This window comes from Platalea leucorodia (assembly GCF_965183815.1).
Source record: "Platalea leucorodia genome assembly, chromosome: 3".
In the NCBI taxonomy this organism is placed as follows: Eukaryota; Metazoa; Chordata; class Aves; order Pelecaniformes; family Threskiornithidae; genus Platalea; species Platalea leucorodia.
The window spans coordinates 73,227,422-73,254,539 of NC_138825.1; the positions used below are offsets into that span (position 1 = coordinate 73,227,422).

Genomic DNA, 27,118 nt, shown 5'->3' on the forward strand with positions numbered 1-27,118 from the left:
CTTGCAGTGTGTAGGTACCCCAAGGAGAGGGTCGTCATGCAGTTTTGGAAATACCTCTTACAAAAGCCTTTTTAAAGCATGAAATGCATTGGTTCATTTTCTTAGTAAATAGGCCCACTGTTTCTAGAATCACTTTTTCATGTTTTGAAATAAAATTGTTTCCCTGCATCCTCCAGTCTCCCTCTCCAGGGATAAGGGGCTCACACCAGCAGTTCCTCTGCTCCCGGGATTGTCCCAGCTGCCAGGAGCAGCAGAAGCATCCTGGGAAGTGCTGTGCTCACACTCCCATTTTTCTCAAAATCTGTGCCATCTAGTTTGCAGGCATCTGACACAGTATGAGCCCATTTACCTGTGGCTCCCTGTATAATCTGTAGAAAGTGATGGTTGTCCCCTCGGGGAATTCAGTCCCCTCGAGATGGGCATCATGCTGGAGGAGTGCCTCTGTCTGCCCTGTACCCAGGAGAGCTAAGGGGGCTGCGCTCCTCCTTAGGGTGCTCCCTCAGGGGACTCACATTAAATAGGCTAAATCCGAGCCCTGGAGGCCAGCTTCAGCATTTCAGCTCTCCTTCAAGAAAATGGGAGTTTTCCCACTTGATGTAATAGAGACAAGTTTGCATCTCTGTGAGTACTTCTATTACTCACGTGAAACGTATAGGCTATTTTGTGAATAGCAACATTAAAAGGATGCTTGGCAGCTAATGTGCTGGGTTAATTATGCAAACGGTGTTTTCCCCCAGCACGTGTACATTTGCTGTCTTCTGCGCTTCACTCGTTGCCCACTAGCTCTTGTACTGTGAAAAAAATACAAATGGGAATCCCAGCTGCCTTTCATTATAACTTTTTATGCACTACTGTCTGAGATACTCCTTCTGGGATTCTCAAGGATCACAAACATATGAATGTATGTAAATGGTTCTGTAACATCTTTAGTTAAGGCACAAAATATTTAATTTAGGGTTTCCCTAAGCTGGCATGTGTGATGGAAAGAATTTGTATTATTTGTTTTATGGAAGGGCTTGGTGCCTGAGCTGAGCTCGCAGTCGTGCTTTGCTTGAGACAAGTTTATATTCATTATCTTAGGCAGTTAACTTTCAAGCAACATGTATAAGAAAAATAGGAACTATTTAAGCTTTACAGGCCTTCCATTAGTGGTCTACATGCTACCCAGCTTTTTATACCCCAGTGCCATTATATATAAAGCATTTCAATCTGTGCTGAGGTTCAAGCACAGCAACAGACGAAATGAATGCTTTTTTTTTTTCATGAATGAAACCATGACTGTAAAATTGTCAGGCTGATGTGGAGAAATCATAGGGAAAACAGGAAAAAAGTATAAAAAAAAGACATATTCCCTTAGCACTTGTAGGCTATGGAACTGAGATTTCCCTTCCTTCAAAAAAAAAAAAAAAAGCCTCATGTAAAATCCAGATAACGTTTGAAAATTAAAAAATACAAACCAACAGGAATGACAGAGGCAGTTGCTGGAAGGGCTTACTGTGCTGGATAGAGATTAGAGGATTTATTTCTACTTCAACAACAGTACAATTAAAAGTCAAAAGATAAGTGGTAAATATAACACCCTTGCTATAAATATTCTAAAGGAGAAAAACTCTCAACATGTCAAAAGCACAATGTTTAAGAAGTTGTTCATTAAATCCCCTATGGCTCAATGGCACTTTTTATTTATTCACTCTTCCTAGCTTTTTTTAAACTTTAACATGAGTTTATCATGATTCATTAGCACATCGATTAAAGGTGTTTGTTGCAGAACATCGTACTTGCATGTATCTGTTAACAAAGTAATTTCCTTCCAAAAGTAATTTTGGAAGGAAAAGAAGAAAAAAAAGGAGAAAATACTGCCCTACATGGTATAGAGCCACTGAAATCTTGGAACATTCTCCTATATCCAATGCCAACACCATTTTAATAAAGCCATAGAAACAAAGCCCCCAAACCCCTAGACCCACAACGGACATCTTTTCCTCCCCCAAAAGAGCGTCCCCACCTGCTTCTGCTGATCTGGGCAGCGCGCTGTGCCCCGGGGGTTGCTCCGGGAGCCAGCCCTGCCTGCCAGCGGTACTCACTCGTGCGAGGGGACGCCGTTGGCAACGACGCCTTCGTAGCGGCTGATGCCCTTCTGCTGGGTGACGCTGATCTGGCCCCCCAGCTCGTCCGCGATAACGCCCGCATGTATCGCCGACTTGCACAGCAGCGAGGTCTGAAAGGCAGAAGCCGTCAGAAGCCAAAGCTCAGAGGATCAGTCTGACAAACTGCTACTGCTCTCACTTCCAAGCCACTATTCTACAGGTGTTACAGCTCATAAAATCTAGCGAAGGCTCAAGAGGAATAAGGACAGGCAGGGAGAGGAAGAAAGAACAGTAGTCTTTGAAAAAAATACATCTGGTTCCAAAAGTCACCTTTTTTTTTTTTTTGAATGAAAAAGCAAACAATCTGCTTCTGAGAAGGTGCTGTGAGGTTCTAACCTAATAAGTATTGTGTCACTCCTCAGGAAAACAAAGTCAAAGACAAGGAAACTTCTTTGCCAAGAGAAAATGACAATTACTTGATGGACTTGCCTGAGGGCAGACCTATCTATTACTGCACCTTAGGATTTGAGTCATGGCATACATTAGGGAATTCGGCTATGTGTTGACTAGCTGCTGCTGGGTTTTAAGTACAGCCCATTTGCCAGTATCTCAGTTGGGATAACGCTGAAAAACACAGGCAGGACAACTTACGTGCCAACTATGTGGCAATAACGTACCACTGGGCCAGGACAGAGCAGAGAAAGGCCAGCGGAAAGGTGCAAAGGAGACATTCCCAGGGGCTGCTGGCAGAGATTGCTCTTCTTCACACGGGCCCAGCTTGGGCTACCCTACTCAAGAAGCTGGGGTGCCGGGCTGTCCCCTCCAGGGAGAGCCGGGAGGGGTGGGGACACCAAGGCAGCAGGGCTCCAGGGGAGCCCCGCAGATTCCTTCCCATCAGAAAAGCTGAATCCCCCTTAACGGTGGAGGGAAAATCTCTTTCAAAAATTCCTCAGCGCAGATAAGACCTGCATGAGGTCATGCCATGTGCTGCTTTTCTTTCCTAATCACCCAAACGAAGGGCAGGAATAACTCCAGCTAATGAGAACGTAACCTGGCATTTCTTTGTTTCTTCAGCTCTGCCGCTTTCCAGGCTGGAGCCGGGTGCTAGAATAACTGGATGAACAGGTTCAACATGAACGCTGACTTTTTGGAAACTCAGCAACTGCTGTATTTGTGATAGGGTGGGATTTCACTTCAGTGGTATGATTAAACTTACTCCACCGTGAGAGACGTAAAGATTTCACACGCATGACGGGAGGAGAGTCCAGGGTGAGGGGCACAGCGAGGGCAGAGCACTGGGATACGAACTGTGGGTAAATGCAACCACTCAGGCAATGTCTTCGCTTTAAAGAATGAGCAGTTAACCCAAGAGGTTGGTAGTAATCAGTGGGATGTGATTAGGCAGTGTATAATATTTATTTCATCTCAGAGCAGATTGCTGGGATACTGCAGGCATAATCTTAAAGAAAACTTGCATGTTACTGAATTTTTTTTTCCTGCAGAAAAGAGATAACTTTAGGAAAGAAATGCACATGGACTCCAAACAAGTAAAAGCTGAAGTCGTAGGAATATTTAGTACATGGATGAGCACTGCCTCAAGAGGGACAAACCCTCTGCAGGGTTTTTCCAGAAAGCCAGAAACCACAAGTCAGTACACTTTGTTCCCACACAACTGATTGGTCTGTTTGAAAAGTGTCTCCACGTGCTTATATACTGATAACATACTCATACACTGATAATAAAAGTTGTATCTAACACAGCTGGGAAGAATTACTGACAAAAGTCAAGCAGCAAAAGTTGAAACCAAGTTGTGCTACGCTTCTCTCTTCTGTCTTTATAAATTTTCCCTCATTATCTTGTGTACTTACATCTCTGTATCCTTCTCCGATATTCCCAGAAATGTCACCTGCTATGTCTCTGCAGCCAGCAGGACAGTATCTGCTGTAGTGAGAGAAGACAGGCTTGTTTAAAATATGAACTGTAGCAACAATAGATAGAAACAAACTCGTAGGAAAGAAATGCTCTCAAACCAATAAATATTTCAGCAGTAAGTTCTGGCTGATGGTCTGTTAGTGAGTCTAGGAGGTAAATAAATGGGCCCTTGAGTTCATGAGTGGACTACACACAGCAGCACACAAAGAACCAGAAAAGAGTTTTGCAAGGGCATTTCTGTTTAATTCTCTTATTCTAGAAATGCTACCATGCGAGTTTTCAGCGCAGCCCAGAGAAGAAGCCTACATGCACATCCAGACAGAAGCCAGAAGATCACAATTTATTACCATTTCAAATCCTATCACAAGGTTCAAGGAACCAAGAAATTATAGCTTGTCCTCAGATAATCTTGTATCAGCTAGGGCGTGCTCTGCTCTCAGAAGCAGCACTGGAATTTGAGGCTACTTTGAATTTCAAAGTGGAAACTCTTTTTACATATACCATGTATATGTATGCCCAAAGGAGACTTGCTCTGTAACTCTATTCCCTTGTCTTTCTGGGCTGCAGACTTCCATTCTGCATTACTGCTTCTCACAACCGGGCCTTGGACTATTACAGCATCGGAGCTCAAAAAAATGCACTTCTCCAGAAAACCAAGACCGTACCTGCCTTACGTGACATTTTCTAACAATTGGACCAGGTGACAGCTACAGCAAAGCAAGCCACAGCGCAGAGAGCTGCAAACCCTCTTTACCTGTATTCATCCTTTGTGTAGTGGTTCGCTCGTTCCAAACATGTTATTAGATCTGTGAAAAGTTTACAAATGTCAATCCCCATTGCAGGATGTAGAAATACAGACAAATATTTGGCCACACATGGAATTACATTTAAAGATCTCTCTGTATAATACTTGAACAATTTTATTAGATAGAAAACAACAGCTATGGTCTTCTCTCATTCTTTTTATCTCACTCTTCTACTCTTCCTATGTTTTACACCTTCAACGAAGTTGCACAGACCCCCAGAATATTAAACGTAAGAATCAAATCTTAATCTCTCCTATCCCTTCATCTTATCACTGTGTGGTAGATGCTGGAGCCCAGAATACAGTGGAGCTTCAAGGAGAAGGTGCTAGTTTTCTCTTTCACTGGGCCTGTATTGCAAATTGCCTAGGTAGGATTTCAGCAGCTATTATACCTGGTTAATATTACAGCTGCTTCTTGCACACATGCTATTAAAAATATCATGGTACGTGCTAATCCAGAAATATTTAGGACCAAACATTTGGGCTAAAGCCCAAGTGTGTAGAGAAGATAATGAAATAGGGGGGGCCATGTCACTAATCCTTTAGAAATAGTGCTTTTGGATTTCAGTTTACCTGGATGATCACTACTGGCATAGGACAACAGAAAGCCTCGTCCTGACACGTGGGATCCACTCTCAAAGTGAATAGTCGCTTCATTGCTATCCAGAATGATTTCTTTGGGGATGGGCATCACATTACCACAGTATGGCCCTACAGACAGAACAAAGAAGATTTCAAAAGTTGAGATGACATAATTAGACTGGAATATTCCCATGATTAGCAAAGTTTCATAACACGCTCATTCTCCTTCAGTACCAATCCAAATGTTGACAACAGGGTTTTGGCTTGAGTCCTTTATGGGTATGAGCTCCAGGGTTACCCTGACAAGGAGTGGCCAGGATCCAATTGTCTCTCCATGGCAGCAACTCCAGCATCTACGTCTCTCACCGCATAAGCCTTAAGAGAATGGTTAATGCCCTTCAGCCTTTGAAGTACAGCATGCTTACAACCAGCAGTAACTCATTAGAGAAAAGAACAGGACGGGCAATCCAAGGGATCTACACAGGGTCCGCTAGATAAACTCTCCAGACGCGTACAGCTCGCGCTGCTGTAGCACAGACTGAGATCACAAACAGGGTACCTGGTTTTCAGGGACCTGTGTGCCACAAGCCAAATTGTACTACAAGGCAGTACCACTTTACTCAGAAAATTTCTTAATTTATTTTCCTTTTAAAAACATCATCAGACCATTGAAGTACATAGTTCAAGTCTCTAGAGTTTTAAACAAAAAAGAGAGGGAGAGGAAGGCAGAGATGAAGTGAGTGGGGCAGGGGAGACAAAAGCCTTGTGCTTACATTGAATTAGATAAGGGTTTTATAGCTACCAACTGCAGTATCTTTGGGACACTCCTTTCTTGTGACAGCAGGCGTGCCCGGGACTCTTAATAATTACATTTGCTTCTTCAGAAGTCAGCTCCCGAGGGGAGCTTTCTTTCGAGATTGCCACAGTCTTTGCTGTTGCCTTCTGTCACCAGACCTGGGTGCAAACACTTGGCCCTGGCTGCCCTCAGGCACAGATGACAGAAAATCCAAAGCAGTTTGGGTACACTTTTTTGAATTTATGAGCATACTTACAATATAAACTGCTAAGAAGAGGTTTTTGTAAAATGGCAAACAGTTTTTTTTTTCCCCAAGAGAAAAAACAAGACCCTTTACAAGCCCTCAGCCCATCTGTTCTGGTGAATGACAGCTTTTGGATCCTAAAGCAAGTCCTTGGGAGGAAAAAGGATCACTTCGATTTTTCCTAGACAACCTCATTTTATTAGTGGTAGCTACTTTAGGGCAACTTGGAACTGACTTCTGAGATACAAGAAATTAAAATCACAGCAGAAATTTGATGAGTTGTACCCTTCCTAAGGGGCTCCTAAAAGTCTCTTCATTTTGCTTGATGCTCCTGGGGGGGTCTTTCCCAAATACTTCACTGGCCTTATAACAACTATAAGATCAGCCTACAGAGTAGCCAAATTGTAGCCAACAACAGCCAGTTGCCAGCAGAATGGGACAAACCAAAGGAGGAACTCTGTCTTTTGGCTTATAAAAATCATACGTTGAAGCAAGGCAGGCAGAGAAAAAAGTGATGAGTGTGACATTTCCCTGGAGTACTCATGTGTTGAAAATGACTCACGACTTAGTCAGAGAAAACAATGTCTATAAAAAGGGTTAAACAAATTGCTTAGAAAATGAACTTATCAAAAAGACAGCATCTGACACTGTGTCATAGCAGACAACTGCACGAGTGATTTATTTGAGAAGGTCTTTTGTGTCAGATTGCAGTGGGAGAAGTAAAGTGCTAACTTAGATTCCCACCCCCCCAGAGAGAGAAAGGGTAAGAAGACAGGGAGGCATTGCATTTCTTCAAAACAAAACACCTGAGGAAGCTTCAGTCCTTTTCTCCTCTCAAGGACTGTCTCTGCATATTTTCCCACAAATGCTCTTTGGCTTTCTCCCTCACAGTGATTGGCAGTGACCTATCTACTCGGTAGGTATAATTTAGATGGCTGATTCACTCAACCACACACTGGCTGGATCAGGGCTATGTGTCTCCTCCAGTAGCAAGTCTACATACGTTCCAGGTAATTATACAAACAAATCACACATGTCAGAAGCAAAAACAATAAAATAAAATAAAAAAGTCTAGACACATAGAGCTGTATAATCCAAACGAAAGCCAAAACTTCAGAAACAATCAGCTTAAGAAATCAGCATGCAATGCCTAAAGACAAGTTTCTACTGTTAAGTTATAAATCCAAGAAGGGTTACCAGGCTAAGGTTATCTTCTGCCAAGAGCAGTTCTGGTATACCGAGAGACTCCCACAGGTAGCTCAAAACTAAGGGGGCCTGGGACTAATTCCTTAAAGCATATAGAAGCAAATAACAGTATCCAGTAAAGGAAGGAATATTTTCCAAAAGTTTATCAGTTTTCGGCATAGATTTTGAGCAAAAAAAAAAAAGAGGCATTTATTAATACTACAAAATATTCACTTCTTCTGTTGCAAACTGAGGAAGCCTTGCAAAATATTTCAATGCATTTCTTCTCAATAATTCAGGTAATACATATCAGCACTACACTGCCAGGTCTTCAGACTTGCCTGAGATCTCGCAGTTTATTTCTGTGCTATCAAATACAGAAATGAGTACTGAGAGGTAGGGTTTAGAAAAAAGCACAAGCATTATCTCACCCTCTATTGCTGTTCTTAGAGAAACCGAACAGATACTGGTTTGACTTAGAGGTTCTTTTCTACCTGAAAGAACTAGAGAGGTATACAGCCTGTTTTTAGGAAAAGGTGTTATTCCACTCTTTTCAGTGCTTATTGTGTTTAAAATGACCAGTGTAAGCACCTTTCTGATTCGATTTACCCAATAATACTGTTTTAGGTTTAGCACCATCTCTCCATTTTGCCAGGTTTTTGCAGAATGGCCTTGGATTCTCATTTTGTTCCTAATTAATTTATTTTACATTGACGGTCTTCCAAGAAATTCCCCAGGGGGACAACAGGTAATGCTTAGAAAATAAAACTGATCCAGGGTCAAGACAATTCTTTGGGTTCAGTTTTGACTGATGAGAGAAATTTATGCTTTCATCTGTCTTCTGATTTTCTTCAGAAAAATAAAGTCTTTGTTTTTAACCACATGTACTCCTTCCTACGCACTTCCATACAGCAGTCCTCCATTTACTTTAGTCTTGTAAAGCCAGAAGCAAAAGGATAGTCTCCCAGGGTCCCTGCATTTCAGTTTGTGGTATGCCTGAATTAGATGCACTTTTTATATACACGCTAACACCCAGCAGATTTGCTCTCCATTGACTTACCTATTACCTTGAATTGAGAGATTTTATAGACATTAGAAGATTAAACCCAATCAGCATCTGTAGACATTAGACTTCATCTGAAAACTATATTTACTAGTCAGTATTTTTTACTTGCAATTGAGGTGACCAAAATACTACTTTATCATCTAGTTTTTAAAACTCATATGTGCTCCCTGTCTTCTCTGTCCATTCCACCTAGGATTTATTGACTTCCCCAGGCTGTCTATATGAATACTGTACAACCATAGTGGAGAGGAGGGATGATGGAGAAAGCCTTGGTTTGTGTCTGGTATGAAAGGGAGAAACTTGTTTATAGGGTCCTGTTAAATTTTACTGCAGCATTTGGACTTGACTCTGGATAAATATTTAATTCCTAAACCTGGGACTAAGCCAAAAGTTTTTTAAGATCCCTTTTGAGAACTGCCAGATCACATTATCAGTTTTTCATCTTCTAATGTTAGTTGTGAGGTGGGTTGTTTTGCATATTCGGCTTGAAAAACGAGTCATGAATGCTGATCTCTCTCCTGGTTTCCTCTTAAAGTGACTCGGCTGGAGCTCTGCTAGGGTAAGCAGGCAGGATTATTTGGTTTGTTTACCAAGAACAAAGAAAAGAGTTTGATTTAATAAACAGATGTGTTACATACCATGAAACTGAGTAGGTGTTCTCCATATTTCAGTATTACTACATCTAGATGCCAGGGCCTCTTCTTCTTTCCGTGTCTCATTAATGAGTTGACCCAACTGTGGTTCCGTCTGTTCACTCCAGATTCTTTAATATATATATATTTAGAATTCTACAGGAGAGCTATTACAGGATAGGGATTTTGAATGTACCTAATTTAATATTCTCCATAATTACACTAACATTTAATGCCTTTCGTCCAGAATTCCTGATCCGTTGGTATGGTTTAAGTGGCTTAAATTAAATACTTTTATTTCGGAATCACTGTCTCCAAGCAGTATTAACATCCTGCACAATACACGGTAAATTGTCTAGTGGATATCCTTTGGCTGGCTTGCCTGGAGACTGGAGAGATTATTTTACATGTTGTTTATTTTTTAAATGTTATCAATAGTCTGCTCCTTTTGTCTTTTTCATAATAGTGTTGTTTTGCAAATCTGATGATCTTTACAGCATTGTCTGGTTTTATGAAGTCTAGTTTACTTCTACTGTCAGCCAGGCTCTGGCATATTTCCTGAAATTGCTTTATTGAATTATGTTCCTTTATTTTTTCTGCTTCCCTTAAGAAGCGCTGTGCCTACAGGACTCTTCTCTCACACCAGCTGGCAATCCCTACGTGCTGTTTGTTTCTGTCGTTCTTAATACTTCTGCCTCTGCTGTAAGACTTTTGCTTCCTTTTAAAAGCAATTCTGTCCCTCTTTAGCTATTGTATGTCTGGTTCATTCTGCTTGTTCTGCTTTCAAATTCCTCAACATCATTTGAAATCTGGAGTTTGACACCTGCAGAGGTCTTTAAGAAACTCAGTTTAGATATCAACTCCTAACGTCCCCTCTTCAACAGGGAATCTTCACCCTTTTCTTTAGCATTAGTCTTGCAGAGTAAGGCATGGCTGGCAAGCAACGTGTAGCAAAGATCCCATGGCTCTGCCTCTCCAGGATTACGATTTCCTAAGGAGTTTGTTTGGGTAAAATAATGTTTTAAATTGTGATCCTTATATTCAGTAGCCTTTTCTCAAATAAAGCAATTTGGAAGTACCTCAGTAGCTGGGGAAGGACAGGGGATGTGATGAACATGGATTACGCATGCTTCACTTCAGAGCTAAAAACTCAGCCAGAGTGCAAGTTTTCCACAAATAGCTCACAAAACCAGCCAGGATCTGTTGTATGAAAACATCTGCATTCTTGAAATTTGTCTCCATCCCACATTCACACAAATGCTTCACTTTCATAAGCAGTAACTCTTCCTCTCCCCCTGTCAAGGAGAGAGGAGAGGCCTCTTCTTCACTCCAACCCTGCCACCACACTCAGGGATAACCAGCGTCACCCTGCAAGGATGAGCCAAGAGACAAAAAGTGCTGCTCTGCACCCTTCTTTGCAGGACGTGGGGAAGGTGGTGTTTAATACTCAATAGATATGAGTTGACAGAGTCACATTTGTTAGTCAGGATGAGACAGCCCAGTTATTCAACATTTAACTCTGTGCAACACAGTCCGACCTCAGACTGAGTGGTAAGCATTTCTCGTTTTAGGAAAAACAAATATAACTTTCAGTTAGCATTTCCAAAGGGTTGCCAAAGACTGCGATAAAGGAAAGAAAAAGGCATCCAAGTAGAGTCAAGCTGGAGAAGTAATTACAATTTAAAAAGAGACGGTCTGGGCCACCTGCACCAGCTGTAGGTCTGCCTGCTTGACCTCAGGTGAGATCCCCCACTTCTAACATGCCTGTGGTTTTAGCCAAACCCAAAGACAGAAGCACGGCAACAGTCAGGAATCACTAGTAAAGAGCCGTAGCTGTTTAACAAAAACCACAGAAAAATACACAATACACTTAGGCAGCTAAGAGGAAAAAAAGAGTTCATGTGATAAAATAAAAGCTTTTCTTTGTTGCATACATCCTTCCAAAGCTGAAACCTCGGGATACTGTAACAACTCAGCCGAAACCCAACTGTTAGAAGAGTTCTGAGTGTTAAGAAACTGCTCAACTTGATCTTCAGCGAGAACTTGTCTGGGCATTTCACTGGATTTCCTGAAATACCAGAAACAATGCTGTAATAACAAGTTTCCTTTGAGGGGCGAAAAAGAAACCTGGGCACACCCTTTATTCAAGCAAGATACTTATTACAATACACAATAAGGAAAGACTGGTTCGATGAATCCCCTCAAGTCATACTGACAGGTAGGAGGCATCTGAAGGCGCTTGGTTCTGCTGCACACACACACACACACACGTGCATGCACACACGCGCGCACACTCACTCTCAGCAGCCGTCAGACACTCGCACATCAGTAAATGCTCAATTTGTCTAACAACTCTTAGTGACTGGGTGCAGGGAGGAGAAAGCATTTTCAGTAATTTCTCTATTTCACGCTAGTTACTGGCTGTAAATTATGCAAGAACAAGGTAACTGCACTAACTCTCCAAATTATTACTAGTCACTCAGCAGATCTGACATCCACCCCAGAGGAACACATCAACCTCCTACTGACTGCAAGTGAATGGAGAAGTAAGTAGGCACTTATCTCTTCTTTAATCTCTCTCTCTCCAGTCAAGGCTGATGATCATCTCACAAAATTAAGGGAAAAAATACTAAGCCACTAGTTGGGGAAAGAGAGGGGGAAAAAAGCAAGAAAAAAGTGTCAAAATAGGTACAGAAATCCGGCAAAGACATGAAAAGAAGCTGGCTAAGAGCAGTTCCTGTTGAACTTTTAAAAAATTTATGCTACACCTTCATAACCAGTGCAAGTTGTGTTCTTGAGAACTACAAGGACCACACGGTTAATCTTGTTGTCACATATCCCTTTAACTAATTAAAAAATCAGAAGCTCTTATTGAGAGCTCAGTATTTTTAATATGCTCAGATAATGCAATTAACTCAAGAAGAAAAGCATTTCAGTAAAGGTTGCACCTTGTCTACACTGTGAGATCATGCTTCATATTAATTTTTATTCTAGATTCCTTTTATGGGACAAAAACCCCATATTTCCATCCAGTGCAAAACTATTCGTTTGAAAGAGAACATTATCATTTATTTCTCCTAGAGTCACCACCTGCAAAGCTGTGTTAATATTTAAAGGTTTGTCATACAAAGCTGACTCAGTTTCACCAAAAGTGATCTTAGACTACCTTTGCTGACTGATGACTAATATTTTCACATCTAAGTCTGGATACAAAGCTAATAGTTTGAAAGAAAAGACTTGCTACAGCATCTTTCCTCCAGTGAACACTGAAGAAGACAGTGTGCAGAGTAATAGCGCAGAGATACAGCGTTCAGCCACTTTATATCTCTGGCTTTAGAGCTTCGTTAAGATTATTTGATGACCATCCTTTGATGGCAATATTGGAGAAATCTAAATGCAGTGGCTGCCTGCACAGGTCCATCAAAGCTGAGAAGTATCAAAGGGGAGAATAACTGTAGTGTCACATTTGTGTCTCAGGTGAGCAGGGAGGCTTCAGTAGATCGGCATACACAACAACGCTACATGCTTTTCTAGGAAGGAATTAGATTCATAGTACTCCTGTGTCAGTCCACAAAATTTCAGGAATGCCCTCACCTTAAATAAAACTTGCATGCAAGTGGTCTACTCTATAGTTACTGACTCACAAATGTGAAGAAATCAATGTTATTGCTAACATAAATCAAATTAATCCATTCATTTGTATATAACAGCTTCCCTTTACTGCATGGAACATAAATACCCAAACATGAATTGCGTTACTCCTCGCTGTATTGCTTGAATCCCAGGAGAAGGTTATAATGATGAATGAATCACAGTTATATGTAAAGACAACATGTGGGAGAAATCTGAAAGGAAAACAATACTTTGTCATCTGAAGACTTGTTTACACTAATTTTATATTTACGTGCATAATCTAGGTTTTGCCTCTGACTGGTTTCTAAGCTTCAGATACACTCCTCAATAGACGTTTGTACGCATACTGACATTCACTCTCTTGTTTTCTGTACAGTTGAAGAGATCAGCATGGTATTTAAAACATATTTCCCTTTGGACCTTATTGTCTTACAACTGCAAGCCTCTTAAACAAAGAGCAAAGGCTGATCGGCTAATTTGAAACATGAGTAATATTCACACTGCCAGCTTTCATACTTAGCTTTTTCGGTTTTCCTTTTTAAATCCAGGTCAAATACAGAAAACATGCAAAGATTAGTTTTTAATTGCTCAGATGTTTTCAATGCCTGCAAAATCTTTTCAACTCTCCATCATCCTATGAAAGAATTTCAATGGCAAAGGTCAGTATCTTCTTGGCCAAAGGGAAGATGTTGACCTGCCTGTAGATGTTCATGAAGAGGGGAAGGTTGCGAAGAGGAGATTTGGGCTCAGAAACAGCTGCCTAAAAGGACACTGAACAGCCTGAATGGAATTAGCAGTGCTTACTCACAGAGCTTCTTTTGCTTACATAAATGCATATTAAAACCCAGAGCTATAGCGAAACTATTGACACAACTGAGCTAGAGAAGCTCTAATCTCATCTATGAATTCCTGTGTCTTTTAAAACACATGCAATATCATGAATTTATATATACAGCATGATTTCCACACTGCTCTTCTGCATGAATTTACCTGAATGTAGAGCACAGACTCTGTAGGTATGCTAGTAGGAAAGTCTACAGTGAGCTGCAGACCACAAAAACCATTACAGATGGTATGTATGCCTAAGCTACAGAACTTGTTTAATCAGATATGAGGAAAATCTGCTAATTGTGCAGTTCATTACTGAGAATGCAAATTATAGTCCACATGCATCAGACATTACCAATCAGGTCTGAAAATGGGTGTGGGAATACTTGAAAGAAATTCGTTATATGGATTTGATTGCATAACACACAGGTATTATGTGTTTACAGGCTGAATAACTGCAGGACTGAACTATGTGAACATGCCTTCAAGCCGATGTGTGAGGAGCCAGAATTTCAATCGACATCCAAGCTCCATTTTTCACTTCAGAAAACAATATACTGATTTATCCTTGTTTCCTAAAAAAGCCTTTGATTAGAAATGTCAAGATAGCATCAATAAAAATTATTATGTTACAATAATTCAATACTAAGCACCTGTCTCTTACTGCCAAGTACAGACAGACTGCTTCAGGTGAACATGACTCATTACCTACAGTTCTGAAATGAGGTAAACAACACAAAAAAATCCCAGCACACATGAACAGAAATGTTCCTTATGCCTCAAATCAAACTCTATACAAGGCTTAGATATCAACGCGTCACTGCCCACTCTTGGTGAAGGCTGTTTCAAAATGTAATACCTCCCTCATGAGAACAACAATTACCTTTACCTTCGTTTGCGAGCAAGGCTCGCAATACCTCACTTGATCTTATCTTACCAGATGAGTGATAGGCCTATCATGCTCATGAATGAAAGGCAATCATCCTTCCTTACTACTAAAATATCTTATGAGTCCCGAGCTTAGGAGAACCACACACTTCACTGAGCCAAGCAATGAGCTGGGTGACTTGGGAAACCTGCAGAGGCTCTGTGTAGCTCATCTCTTCATCGTCTTTTCCCATTGAATCCATTCTGCCTGTAAAGTCCAGTACAGCACATTCAGCCTCAGCTGACTGAAGGGCTACAGCCCACTCCCAGCAGGCAAAATTTTACGAATTGGCACATCACATGTTTATTTCTGCATTGTGGAAGTCCCTGCAGCCCCATGCCTCTGCCTGGATTTAAATCTGACTTCTGAAAAAGGGAGCACTGACTTGAAAATCAGGTTGACTCTTCTAGAAAGAGCAGACCAAAGTTTCAGCAACAACAGGTTGGGAAGGCTGATTTGAGGAAGACCTCAGGTTCTCCCTCAGGAGGATCTTGTTGTCGTTATGATTGTTTTAAGTGCACAGCTATAGCATATTTACTCACTTATCTTCCTGTGCAAATCTCTTGCAGGAGCGCAGACTGGCTGCACGCATTTAATATCTGCAAGTATTAAAGCCTGTACATTAGCAAAGGCTATCAGTGACTAATAGCTAGCAATAATAAAGGCTATCTCCTCTCCCAGGCCTGAACTGCCTAGGAAACAGAGACATGCAGGATTGTCGATTCCAATTTCTCATCTCGTTTCTGTCTGGTTAGCGAGCCAGCTTTTCCCCTACCCGAGAAGGGTACAGGGCTGATATAGATCCACATACTTGCTGTACTAAAGCTGTGATAGCACAGCTCCGCAGGCCTGAGGGCAGAGCCCTCGGGGTGGATGTGCCAGAGACGGGCGCAAGCCCCCGTGGCCCCGGCGGCCCCTTGGCAGCGCCTCGGCAGCGCAGCGTGGCAGCACCTCCAGCCTTGGCAGAACAACACGCGGTGTGAGGGGCAATGGCCTCCTGTACTGAGAAGGACACACTTGAATATGAAAAGCAGGAGGAAAGGACACAGGCTAACGTTTCTTGCATTTTGCTGAGCTGGCTTTTACTCACACTTTTACCAGTTCACGCATTGGCCATTGCCTTATCTTTTACATACCGTGCTGTGTTGAAGAGCTCCAGATGGTAAGGTGGCTGGATTTGCATTTCTGTGATTCGATATCCAGGTCTCCAATTTTTAAGATCAGGCGTTTTCCCAGAGGCACTTGGATTTTCTTTTTACAAAGAGTGTAATTTGGGTATGTCCCAGGATAGTTCTTGGATGCCAGGGTCCCGCTGTCTTGATACATCACCATGTGCCCACATCCATCCCCTGCAGTAGGAGAAGAAACAAGGAAGAGAAATAAAATGTATTCCTCAGTAAAGAATGTATAAGAAAATATTGGCCACATAATCATGTCTCACGTGCACTTCCAGCTTTTAAAAAAGTATTTTATAATACTCCCGTTGGAACACAGGTAACTAAAATAAATACAACCATATCTCTCTTGTAAAGCAGTAGAAAGGAGGGTTGGAAACACTCATGAACTAATATGTATTTGACAGTTCTGTACTAACAGAATCTCTTTGGCTTTCTGTTTTACAGCCAAACCCTACTGAAACCCTGAAGATGCAATTCCACATGTAATAGGTAGGCTCCTTCCTTAAATAATTTTCTCCCAATTATTGTTCCACATATTATTTCCATGGAAAGAGCCATCAGGGAGAGGGTAACTGAATCATACATGAAAGCACAGACATGATTTAACTACGTATTATCACGGACCTGACTCATCTTACTTTCCTGTTGGTTTTCTTGTGCCACTTCCACAATACAAAAGGCACAGGGGACGAGGCAAAGACACGAGAGAGGCTTCAAAAGTGGGACGTGCATCGTTAATGATAGGCAGGCTACTTCCCGGTAGCATGCCCAGAGATGTAAGTGCTGCTGCCTCCTTGCTCAAGGGGTGAGGGTAAGCACCCACAAAGTGTGTTTTTGTGGCGCAGTGTGGGAGCCAGCTCGGCTTTGGAGCTTTTCCTTGGTGGAGAGGCGGAGGAGCAGCTGCAGCAGACCCTATGACAACAGGAAAAGGCGCATGGAAATACATGGGGGGCGCGGGGACTGACATGGAAAACAGGAAGCATCCACGGAGGGGAAGGAAGCAGGGACAGATAAGAGACCTTGACTACTAAAGGAAGCAATTTTTAGTGAACCATTTAAAAGTATACCAGTAAATTAAAATTTATATATTAAAGCTTAAGCCGTTTCATTCCGCTGAATCTTCCAAATAATGGAAACAACTGCAATAGTGGACCCAGCGCCATATGTACATGCAGTCCTCAGTTTTAGGTCAGTTAGGGCATAAGCACTCTTTACATAGGAGTCTTGTATACTGTTACCCTTGATCACTGCAAAATTGAAGTTAGTCCTAGAAGCGTTCATAAAATAAAGAATCCTGCAGAGCTGGGAATTCACACTGTTCACTTTAACTACACAAAATTTTACTTTTGGGGATATTTTGGTTAAACAGTTTTGGTCTGTTCGTTTTAATTACTTTCTGAATTGCCTTCCACAATCACTAGGAGGAACAAAAAAAGATTTGATAAGATTATTTAAAGGTGAGCAACTAGAAATGAAGTGTTGATAAAGAAATGTGCCATACTGGGGGCTGGGGGGAAAGTGGCATGCTGTGCAAAGATAAGCTCCAAGCTATCAAACTTTGACTCGCTACTACATAATTACACTGCCATTTCATCCAACTCACTCAACCGCTTTTTCACAAGCAACAGCATTTATTTTGAAGCTTTATCATTATTACTAGCTTTGTTGCCTGCTATTTAATTTTGTCACAGGTTCATGCATGGAATAGAGGTGAACAGGAGACATAGATCCAAAATTGTATCACCATAAAACATATTAAATATGGTTTTTCAGATCTCCTTGTTCACACGCTTTAAAAAACATCTGTTGTTCAAGTTTGGTATCCAAACTCTATTGATTTCAGAATGCATAGGAATATACTCAAGATGAAAGGCAAACTGGCCTCTTGAGCAAACCATCTTTTTAATGGAAACTTTCTGCAGCAGGAATAAAAATACAAGGAGCCATACAGTACATGAGCTATCAACTTTCTGAACCCAGAGAGAGATCCACAGAGGTCCAGGCAGCGTAAAACCAGGTCACTTCCAGCAGGACACAGGACAACCTTGCTGCCTGTGTAGCCGACTGCTGTGTAGTAAAAAAGATCTACCCATGGCCTTTAAATTAAACTGCGTGTTTCTAACCATAAGCATTTACTTTAGCTGGGCTGATGGAAATACAGTAACTACAACCTGGAGCTTGGTTTGCAACTTAGCCTTATTGGGAAAGAAAAGGGAAAACAAAGGGAAAAGTTACACAACCACAACAAAATGTCACGGGGATGAGCTCCTTAAAATGAAAAGTCTAGTGTTCACGCAGTCTTCATCTCGCTGGGCTACGTTCTGGCCTGCGTCACCTTGGTACAATCCCAGGGGTCCTTTGTGGTACAAAACTCTCCTCAAAAAGCTGAAAAGACATTGCTATCATGGTAAGACCCTGACAACTGTCCAGGTCACAGAGCATTATATTTCTGCAGAAAGTGTACAGGCAAAACCGTGCACCAGAGCCCTCGGCCTGCCATCCTCCTCTGTCGAGGTTATACGAGGTCTTGTTCCCAGGGAAACTCCTTTTTTTAAAATCTGCCTTTGAGTCAGCGTTGAAACGTATTAGCACCAGAACATCTTTTGAGCTAAGAAAGCATAAATGCTATTTTCCGACTTTTCACTGGTGAAGCATGGGCATTCAAACACTCGAACTGATGAGAGGCAAGCACAGCAGCATCCTGCACCTGTAACATCCCTTGCTGCCTCTGTTCTGCCTGCCTGCCTCAAAGGAAAAGGTCATGACGAAAGCTTATTCGCCACAACAACCGAAGCAATGTCCACAAAGTCAGACCGAGTCCTAGTAACTATTTCTTCTTGCTGAGAAGCCTGACTGCAGCTCTGTTTTGAGTTTCTCAGCAAGATTACCAGAGCAAAGAAAAATCTTACACCGGAATTTGCTGGAAAATGCACCCTAGGGAAGGAGTCTGAAGGTACAGAGGGAAGGTAGAATAAAACTCAGGATCTGATAATTCATTCAAAGAGAGATTTAATGACTAAACATAGTAAAAAACTTATGAATATAACCCCACTACATACCAAGGGCTCAGAAATGGAGGCAAATTGTAAGGAATTCAAAACGCATCCCTCTTCACATTTTCAAATGAAAAATGTGAACAATATTACCATTAGTGTTGTTCTTATCATTATTTTCCACATGAAATTTAGATTTTTGATTATTGGCCAAACCTCAAATACATTGAGTTTAAAACACAACTGCTTGTCCTTATGAAAAACTGTGGTTTAAATACCTGATGTTGCACTCTTTTCTATAGGCACAGCTCTTCTGGCTGGAAATATGTATATTCAACCGGTCAGTTCAATGCAGAACTTCTTGCTAACCTAAATTTTCACTTGGCATTACTTCTGAAAACTGCTTTCTATCACCCCATTTGGCAAGAAGCTGGCAGCCTTGCCTCAGACATCCAGGTTTCATCATTTCTCACTGGACGGGAGCAAAGCAAAATATTTGAGCACAAGGTATTCAGCAGCCAGAAAGTCTAAACATGCTTAGATTTAATAAAATCGCTCCTCAGCACCAGGAGGAGTTACTAAAAGCACATCAAACATGCTCTGTAAACAGAGTTCCCACGGGCATTTGAATCAAGATCAAGATCGTGGTCTCTGGATCGCGGGCGCCCGCCCGTTGGCCTACGCTCAGGTTGTACCAAAGATCAGACAGCGCTGGAATTAAGGCTGTTTACCACAGATAAAAATAGTCTCCTGTGGCAGACGATGGAAATAACTCCCCAAGAAGTGAGAACCACGACTGGCACCTTCTGCCGCAGCAGCAGGCTCACCACTTGCACCTTGCCCTCTCCCACACGGTACTCGCCGAGAGCAGCGCAGGCGTGTGAAACCAAATCTGGGACCCCTCCGGAGGACACCAGTGCATGTCCCTGTGGAGAGGGCGAGAAGAGGTACCAGGTGGCTGGTGGGTAGCACCGTTTCCCATCCTCAGACACAGGCACAGTGGATGTGCACGGGACAAGGTGAAGGAGTATCTCCAGGCAGCTGCATCTGGGCTGGGTCTGACCGCGGCTGCTGGCTCATGGGCAGGAGGGCCCCTTCCAGGATCCAGCCTGCCCAGGAAGGATGTAGGGGATGAAATCGATGCCCACAAACAAGCTCCGGCCCCACGCTGTGAGCTGCCCTGGACACAGACCCTGACAGATACTGTGGCTTTAGCAAAATGGTGGTGGTCCCAGAAGCAGCAGAGTTAGAGATCTCTGAAAATGATGCTGGTTCCTTGAGGTACCCTCCTGCCACCCAAAATCACCTGGCTGGTCTGACTCTCTCCTCGCTTCTCTTCCCAAGCCCGGTACACAAGCCAAGCCCTGGCCTCTTACTCCTGCGCTCCCTTGGCTTTTCCACCCCTTGCTCACATGCACGACTGGATGTGCACAGCACCTTCCTCCAAGCGCTCAGCATATCACCCTCTGAGTTAGGGAAGCGGCTACGGTTTTTCAAATAACTGCTATAAAAAGTTTCCCTGTGCTTGCACCTTTCACTAAACATTTTTATACTGCCAACTACAAAACAGTTACATAGCATGATATCAAAGCGTGCTTTCAAAAGCATTGCTACAATATCCCGGCAGCGAACAGCTGCCTTTTTCATCATTCTGATTCACCCTCACTAAGCAATTAATAACGGACTTGGACTCGCTCCAGTGCTAAATACGTGTTATACCTAGGCATGCTCATGCACACAGCCAGCAGCTCCCTGTCCTCTTCCACCCCGCTGCACAAGCCCCGCTGAGCACCAGCGTTTCTCTCTTCGCTTCTCTGGCTACCGACTCCCACTACCTGCTGCCCTTTGGCCACTGATCTCTTCCCACCAGGACGAAGACCCCCAGAGCAACCCTATTTCCCTCTCTGCCTCCTCTCTCCCAGTTTGACATCCCTTTGGATGCCCACCTTCATGGTGGTGCTTGGGACAAGGTGTGTTCGCCCTACCCCACCCAGAGGCTGGGGCGCAGAGCTGGCGGGGGGCTGCCAGCCTGTCCTTTTCCCTTCCCACTCCTCCTTCCCTTCAGAGAAAGAGCAGGGAACTGAGTTTTTACACCTGAATTTTGGATTCAGCCAAAAATCAGTGTTTTCTGAAGAGCCATAGCTGCAAACGGACACAGCCAAAGTGAAGAAAACGCTACTGAGTTGAGGGTACGGCTTTGTGAGCTCTGACGAGAATCCCCACGAGGAGAAATGAGATTCGTTTTGTCTTCCACGTTGCTTTCCCAGAAGTAATAACTCCAGCTTATTAAAAGATACAATAATAACTGAGTCAAGGAGGAGTTCTGCACCCGTGTTTGAAAGAAGAGTTATGCATAAGAACAGATAAGTATCTAAACAAGAAATCAACTCTTTCCAGTCAAACCTGTGCCTTCCCTGCTCATGTGGCATAGGAAAAGAGACCACGGAAAAAGCAAGGTTTTTTGGCCAGGTGCCATCCAAATCCACTGGTGTGGTCTGACAACACTTTAGGTTTTCATACAGCTACTCTGACCTCCACCACGAACAGAATCGTGCATGCTGCAAACACAAACCGGTTTGTACCTTCACTGCTTTCTGAGGTGATGGAGTAAAATCCAGAGTTAAGCGCTTCATCTCTAACCTCTCCGCTGCCAAACCTGGGTCAAGAGCATCAACTCTTTACTCTGCCATTATAAGGGAAGAGAGAGACCACCACACAACCGGGACCTAAACCCATCACTTCTCCAGAGAACGACAAAAGATGTCAGACCTCTGTGCTTTTCCTGGCAGTGGGCTCAAGCAGGTAACAAAACCGATGGGCAACATCGCGGGCCTGAGGCATCGCTGGGCAGGCGAGTACCCCCAGTCCTCCTCCCCGGCGGTGCTGGAGCCCAGAGCCACAGGCATCACAGGGGGCGGTGGGGGGGTGACCATGCATTTGGGGATTTCACAAACCACCAATTTCAGGGCAGGTGCCATTTACACCAGCTGAGCAGATGGCTGGGCTCTGTGGCTAAAGAAGTATATAAATCCACAGTAGTCTTTTTCAGAAGTCCAGCTTTACATTCTTCACAATATTTTGTGGATGCAGCAAAAACTATTTTCAAATAATGAAAGAAACCACTGAAAATTAAGGCAAGTCTATAATAATCTGAAAAAACAGTGACTGCAATCTTCCATGGCCTTTAAGTTAGTACTAATATCTTTTCAAGGGAAGAAGTCCCCCACTTCACAGTATGCCCTACTGCAAAAGGAAAAACAAATAGCGTGTAAACTTTTTCTTTCAACTGCATTTTAATTTGATTGACTCCCTTAGGTTCCCAGGAAACATTTTAACCCCTGTGCTGCAGCAGTTCCTCAGGACACCCATTTTGCTGCCGAAGCTAACCAAGCAGCGGCTGGGAGGAGGGCCGAGAGCAGGAAGGGGAGGTAGAGCCGCAAAAGAAACAAAGGAACATTGTGGAGTGCTGATGTCGTTGCCCAAATTATTTACTTACCAACTTCAAAGGGATGCAAAAGGAGAAGGAGGTCAAACAAACCACAGCATGTTTTTCCCTCCACTTCGCAGGCATTATTTACTGTAATGTCCCTCTTAAAGTAGGAATGAGAAAGCAGCAAATGATCTCCAATTGATTCCGCAGCGGTTCCATAAATCACAAATTCCCACCACGCGCCCAGCTGCGATCGCCCCGTCAGCCGTTTGGGCTGTGGCTGGGGGCTGGCTTTCCTCAGGGTGCTCCCTGCAGCCAGCCTCCCGAGGTGCTCTGCCTCAAATACATAAAATGTTATTTTGAGAACCAGTTGGATCGCCTTCATCAAGTATAGAAAAATATCCCTGACAACCATCCTAAATGCCTTATCTAGCAAAGCAGCTTACAACCGTACTGCCATTTTTCAAAGTTGAAGAGTGTTTTAGCAATTGCAGGCACAGCCATGTGCCAGTAGTCGGGGAGATCTTCCCAGCTGTGCTGACCTACATGGCAATGACTTTGCTGGATTGCCACGAACAGCCTGGGTAGCCTTTACTACCCCAGAAACCTCTCATCTTTGCAGAAGTCTGCAAAGACAAAAACCTAGCAAGACCCAAGGTTTTATTTATTGAGCTGCTAAAATGTCAAAAGAAAGCAGAAATCTCCTTATGAGCAACTTCTTCCATCAACAGGAAGCCACATTCCCCTAAAGAGGGAACTTTACACTCACCATTCAGGTTTGCAACCTTAACAAGTAGCAGAGTAAGTCTTACTTAAACTAACACATATGTGAACCAGAAACTCACACACTGAAACTCTTCGAGTTTCACTGTATCCATAAAGACTTGACTAAAGTTGCTGCTTAATCAAATAAATTTCTGGGGAGCAACCTTCTCGTCTGCATATACATCTTAGGGACTCATGTCAGGATGAAACCTAACACTACCTGGCTACATTTATGCATGAGACTTCGGTGACAAGATGATTCAGATTACCGTAGAAATCACAGCGCCCAAAGGAGGGAACGGCAGCTACGGCCAGGTAGTCCCTTTCCAATGAATTATTTATGTGGACTCAGGATTAAGAAGTTACTGCATTCTGTAAAGAACAAGATCCTGCAACACGTACAGGACAAGGTTTACACAAAAATATAAATAGCATCATACAGTTTTCTTGCTTTACTTCTATTAAATACCCAGAAATAGTAGCAAACTAGGTTTGCCTTTGCTTTTCAGGATCGCTATCTGGTTTCATCACAATCTGTGAAAGACAGGCAGTACCAGAGTACATGTCAAAAATAAGTACGTTTTAGTCACTGCTTCCAGGACTTAGGCAGTACACCCAAATGTAGCCCTCCAGAGAAGCGAGTTTCAGCACTGGAATTTGCTTTTCAGCACTCTAAATACAGCACTCTCAAGCTTGTGGGTGTGAGAAAACTTCTATGCCTTTTTAACTGCTGCGACAAGAGAGATTTGTATTTTTTAATTTATTTATTTATTCCTTGCATAGCTGCATTTAATATTTGTCAGTGGTTTTCTTTTATGGATGTGGCGTATTGCTGTGATTGACCACCTCAACATTTTATTAGCCTGTGTGTTTTTGGGAAGAGAAACGAGAATGGGGCTACACATTTATGGAAATTTCAAAGGAATCTTAAGCACAGGGTCCCCTTTTTGCAAAAGAAAAGTTGATTTTTTTTGTTTTCTAACAAATACCTGCCTACTTTAAGATACACATCCACATTACACACCTCAAGTGCGGAAGTGCTGAGAAGGCACTGAGAAGTTCATTGCCCAAGCACTTGTTGTAACTGCATGCTCAGAAGGAACCTTGAAGGACTGTAAATAAATGGGAAGACGGTCATGCTCCTCCACCAGCCACCCATGAAGAGTAACTCAGGACCCTGGTGAAGCTTCAGTGCTATAAAGACTATGGGGAACAAATATCCCACAGACAGGGGTTTCTTCCCTGTCCCTCTGCCCACAGCATCCCAGCAACATGGCAGGGACATGGGGCCACAGCAGGAGATGGAGGGGCCCCCCGCTCCCTCTCCTGGGGTCCCTCTGGGTTGGGGGGACGTTGTGCCATTAGGGCATCTCCTCTGATTATGCTGGTTTGGGCAAACATGCAGTTGGATTTCTATTAAGGGCTTTTCAGGCGAAGTAGGAAATGCTAATCTTAACTGAGAGACATATCATATATATGCAAATTGTTTGCTCTACTTTCTCCATCTGTTTTTTTCCCAGGTTTTTCTCTTTGCTATGCTTTACTGGAGATTAACTTACAGTATATAGCACCAAATTTGGACTGTGTGGGAAACATATGCTGCAAGCTCAGGGCCAGACTCGAATATTGGGTTGCACAGGAATAGGAATATTCACAGCAGTGCTAGGGACTGACAAACCCACAGGGACAGGAAATTCAGAGACACCAGGGTAAGGAGAGGCTGAAGCAGAGCTGTTCCAGTTACAGTAGCAGGTGGGAAGGCAAGATTTCAAAACAGCTTTAATTTGGGTAAGAGGAAATGGCTGAACATGATAGAATGAAACCATCACCACCCCTTTTTTTAGTATGTAATTCCCTTGTTAGTGTGATACAAGTCAAGCAAGATTGACAGTTATCAATGATGAAGGGTGCTCTTTTTTCTGGAAATCAAACCTGTCCCGGCTTACTCAAAAAATCACACATTCACCTTTTTTGCCTGTATGCCTAGGTGGAACGTGTGATTTGTTAGGAAGAAAGGACAACAGAAAGCACATCATTTTTCTCAAAGCGAATTATGCAACCCCCCCATTATCCCCACGGTATAAATTAACAAATATCTCAAGAGAAAATGAATTGATTTGTGATGGAAACAGTAATTGCCATTTATTAGCAAGACAACAATTTTCTGTTTTGCCTTTTGATTCAGTCAACCCAACTTCTAGGAAACTAGCTATTTCCTCCATGGTTATTGCAATCTAACAAGAAGTGGTTCCTTACAACTCCAGTAGAAATGGAAGCAAAAATTAACTGAACTAAGATGAAGACACGGCCAAAGAGTTACATCAGGCTTCTGACCTGGAGCACTGAAAGCAAGAAATGCCTTTTATCAGTATTCTCAGGCTACCAGCCTGCCTGATGCTCGTCACCAAGGTATTAACCAGAACGATATGCTCAGAGGCTCCGTAAACCAGGAAATTTTGTGATCTCCCTGGTTTGCTGTGGTTACATATAGTTGCTGTGAAAGATATTAGAAATTAAAAAAATAGAAAGGAAAGCAGTCACACCATTACTTAAGTACCATAGTGCCGGTCGTGGCACTGTATATGATCTGCAGCGTCGTTTCCGTGTCTTCTGTGACACGTTAATATAAGGCTGCATAAAAGGTATTTGCAAATGGAGGTGGAAAACAGCGCAGAAGAGAATGTTTTATGCCGCCCTGTGTACACCACTTATACTGAAACTCCATAATTTCATTTCATTTCACTGGATTTTTTTGATTAGCAGTAGTATCAAACAATCGTGTTCTCAAGGTTTGAAACAGGGTACAGCAGAAAGGTCTGAACAGTTTTTCACTCATCTCAAGAGCGAATACCTCAGTGTAACTGCTCAATTTATTTTGATACGATATTACTTTGCTTTCCACCTAGAGAACACAGGGACTGAATTTCATCTAAAAAAAACAGTAGATTCACTTTCAAAACACAAGCATTAGCATTTGCTGAAAATCAGTATGTTCTCAGATACCTGTTTTAAGGACCACGAGTTTAACTACGCCTCTTCTGTCTGTGACAAAATACTAATAGATGAGCAAGTGCTGACTCCTTCTTGAGTTTGAAAATGTTAACGCAACCACCCAAGGCGTCATTGCATGTGGCACAATACTTCATATTACAGCTTACCTATTGAAATTCTGTCTTAAAGCCTTCAGCTCTGTGGCCCCCAGACATTTCAACTTCAATTCCCCTGTACCATGCTGACACAAGAAACACGGGATGATACAAACCCCTGGCCTTGGGAAGAAGCGGACACAACAGGGAGAGCAACAGCTCCGGTGTTAGCCATGGACCTTGCTGCCAAAGCCTCCCAGTGGAGGCGGACCTGCAGGATCTTTGAATTTATTTTACAGGTTAAAATATATTTTTTCATACCTGGAGGACAAAATGGACTTTTTTTTGTTACGAGCTCATTTTACAAATGAAGCATAGCTGACTGTTAAGCCAAAGCAACCCACCAACACAGAACTGGTGTGGCACCAGAGCAAAATACAAATAAGTAGTTTCAGGCAGAAGCCGCACGTCTCCCTTCTGCGCCGTTACCGCAGCTGCAACAACAAGGCTCAGGCACGTCACAAAGCCATTCTGTTCGGATGGGTGAAGAAATCCACCTATGCTTCCAGTGTTTTGGGGTCTCTCCTACCACACCATGAAGAAAAGTTTTGTTTGATTTCTGACAGGACACACGGGCCTTTGTACAGCATGAGGGATCGCATCCAGAATTCCCCATGTGTTTTTGTAATTTGGAATAAAAAAAATAAACACAATTTTTATTCAGTAGACATGAACATCTGGAAGATGACATCAACATGACTTCAACTTCAATGTCAAAGCGTTAGACTGAAATCCAATATCATTGAACAATTTGTGGTGGAAGTGCCAGAAACTTGAACATCACAGATTAAAACTGTGATGGAAACAAGGTTTCTGCAGCAGCTGAGGGAAGAAACAGCATTTTAAAGCTTTACTAAATGCCTGATGAACGTTATTGTAATTACAGTA

At 42.6% G+C, this 27,118-nt stretch overlaps 1 protein-coding gene across 1 annotated transcript in view; it reads right to left on the bottom strand.

The window, feature by feature from the left end:
- The window catches only part of DCBLD1 (discoidin, CUB and LCCL domain containing 1), a gene marked incomplete at both ends in the record, with an annotated part of 46,859 nt that overhangs the window by 14,611 nt on the left and 5,130 nt on the right, over positions 1–27,118 (bottom strand). Inside the window, 5 exon segments of the mRNA XM_082305637.1 lie at positions 2,085–2,218; positions 3,956–4,028; positions 4,774–4,825; positions 5,398–5,535; positions 15,855–16,067. Coding sequence (XP_082161763.1) covers positions 2,085–2,218; positions 3,956–4,028; positions 4,774–4,825; positions 5,398–5,535; positions 15,855–16,067 — 610 coding nt within the window.